This window comes from Littorina saxatilis, linkage group LG3 (assembly GCF_037325665.1).
Source record: "Littorina saxatilis isolate snail1 linkage group LG3, US_GU_Lsax_2.0, whole genome shotgun sequence".
Classification (NCBI taxonomy): domain Eukaryota; kingdom Metazoa; phylum Mollusca; class Gastropoda; order Littorinimorpha; family Littorinidae; genus Littorina; species Littorina saxatilis.
Genome location: NC_090247.1, coordinates 72,177,160 through 72,179,659, shown reverse-complemented (window position 1 = coordinate 72,179,659; position 2,500 = coordinate 72,177,160). Strand labels below are relative to the sequence as shown.

General features: G+C 38.9%; 1 protein-coding gene across 1 annotated transcript in view; it reads left to right on the top strand.

Moving 5' to 3' along the window:
* Positions 1 to 794, top strand: part of LOC138963196 (enoyl-[acyl-carrier-protein] reductase, mitochondrial-like) — a 1,956-nt gene extending 1,162 nt beyond the window's left edge. Inside the window, exon 1 of the mRNA XM_070335243.1 lies at positions 1 to 794. This exon is cut by the window's left edge and continues 1,162 nt beyond it. Within this exon, the coding sequence (XP_070191344.1) occupies positions 1 to 257 (257 nt within the window). The 3' untranslated portion in view covers positions 258 to 794.
* The last annotated feature ends 1,706 nt before the right edge of the window (positions 795 to 2,500 follow it).

The following is a 2,500-nucleotide window of genomic DNA, read 5'->3' as shown; positions in this document are numbered from 1 at the left end:
AGCCTGTCACCGTGCCAACAGGAGCGCTTATCTTTAAAGAAGTGCGGGTGCTTGGTTACTGGAATACGGAATGGAATGCAAGACACCGTGACAGTCCTTTGAAAAGAGAAATGGTGGATGACCTTTGTGACTTGATGCGCAGAGGGAAATTCCTACCTCCACCAACTGATTTGTACCCGCTAGAACAATACAAAGACGCTGTGAAAGCCGCTACAGAAGGGTTCAAGCACAAAAAAGTTGTGTTGAAAATGGTGTGAAAACTTACTGCTTTCTGTTTGGGGCAATGCTTGACTTTCATTTTACTTACAAAAAAGACCATAATGCACACCAAAAATGCTTATTTTTGGATGCTTCCTTTGCGCCTTAGGAAAGAACTGCTGGCCCCAAAAAATTTGAATTGGAAAAAAGCCTCACAGCGCTTGTGACTTGACAATGCATATTCGGTTTCTGTGGCTTTAAAATTTAAAGCTCATTGATCATTTCAACTGCCTGCCACTAAATTGCAGAGGTTTCACTCTGTCTGGAGGGGGGAACTATGTTCTCAGAATCAGAAAATGTCATAATGGACGGCTTTAACTTAGTTTACGTTAAACACACAATGTATATATTTTGATTGTATTTGCATTTAGTGTGATGTATGGACTGCAGGCAGTGACTGTTGTAAGCCTGTTCATACAGATGCATACTTGGAAAATGTTCACCTTTTTTTCTCTCAATTTTTGTGAAGGTTATTACATAGGACATTGTGGTTTTCACAGGTCTTTGATTAAACCTAGACTAGTATACCAACTATATTGAATTGTGTTTTTGTGTGCAAGAGAGACGAGAGGGGGAAGAGCTTGTGTGTACTTCAAGGTTTTTGCTGTGGCTGTGCTGGGGATGCTGATCTTTTGCTGCATGTGCATGTATTCATGCCTGTGTATAAGTGTCATTTTTTAAATTTTAACTGTAAATATATATGACATTAATTTATATTACACGTACTTTCAATATAATGTTTTTAATTTGATTTTTTATTGTGTACAGTTTGGGTGATACATGATCATAACATGTATGAACTCTGCACAGATCACACACACATACACACACACACAACAAGCTGCATATATACGCATACATTCACATTCACTGTGCTTGGACCTACAAAGTCCACCTTGCATTGTTTCACACAAAATATCAGTTATCTTTTTCATTTTTGTAACAAAAAATAATTTTTTTCATTCAATATTTCATGACTTCCACTCAAACAGAACACATGTTGGAATGTGGGGCAAGGAAACTGTCAGCTCACTTAAAATTAGAACACAGACATTAAGCAAACAAATACCTCAATGAATACTGCACACGTTGTAATTCCATTACCTACTTAACTTGATTAGCATAAATTATGGTTTGAATGCTTGAATTCCAATCAAAAATAAACATAGGCTTCTACTGTTTTAGTAAAAAAAACAAAGAATATATTACCTGCTATTCAGACTTGGTCGTGCAACAGACGTTTTCTTCCACACGAGATTACGTTGATTGTCTAACAAGCCGTCAGGCTGAGTTAGACATCAGCTAATCGAGTGTGGAAGAAAACTCTGTCACACGACCAAGTCGGAATAGCATTTATGTCTCACAGCTTCAACAGGGGAGAGAACAAACACATTTTGCGTACTCAAGCTTGACAAACCTAAACACAGGAGCAGCCATTGTGGAGAGATCTACTTTTTGACGGAAGTGAACGAACAACTATTCTTCTTCTTCTTCAGCGTTCGACGATTACTGTGTCTAGATTCTTTGGCCCGTGATGTTGACGAAGTGGGCTGTCAAGTGTCATTTCCAGGTCCTGAGTGCTGCCCCATAGCTTGGTGTGCAGCGATGAACGAACAACTATGAATGACGTCTCGGTATATGTGAACGACGTCACAGTCATCGTCACAGTCTGTATCTTTTGAAGCATCGCATTCTTCATGACGTCTTTCTGTGTCTGCATCCGCAAAATGTTTGTTCTTTTCGGGGTCTTTGTCATCTATGTTCAGAACTCTGTCCTTCTAGTTTCAGACTAACAGGCCTCCTAAGCGAGCCACTTTCCAAGGGGAGCTAATTTCGCGTATGGAAACAGTACTGTCGTCTGGGATGCCATTCTCAGTATTCTCAGCGTTGAAGAATTTGTAAAGAGAAGAAACGATAACAGCGGGAGAAATGAAAGTCATGTGTGCATTTTGGGGCTTTTAGAGGGACGATTTCGAGTTTGAATCCGTTCTTGCACATGCTCCAAAGCGTGTAACATAAATCTTGCACACGTTTGCTTTAGTAGTGGCAAAGAAGGAAAGCGTGTGACATATGCATATATACAACTCTTCCTCCCAACCCTATTGCCCTCATATGAGCTAATATTTTACAAAGTAAAATAAACTAAATTTGAAAGAAATTGGTGGTTTTATATATAAAAAAAAAAAAAAAGTATTCTTGGTATATTCGGCAAAATCTGTTGCCAGAAGACTTAGAATAGAAA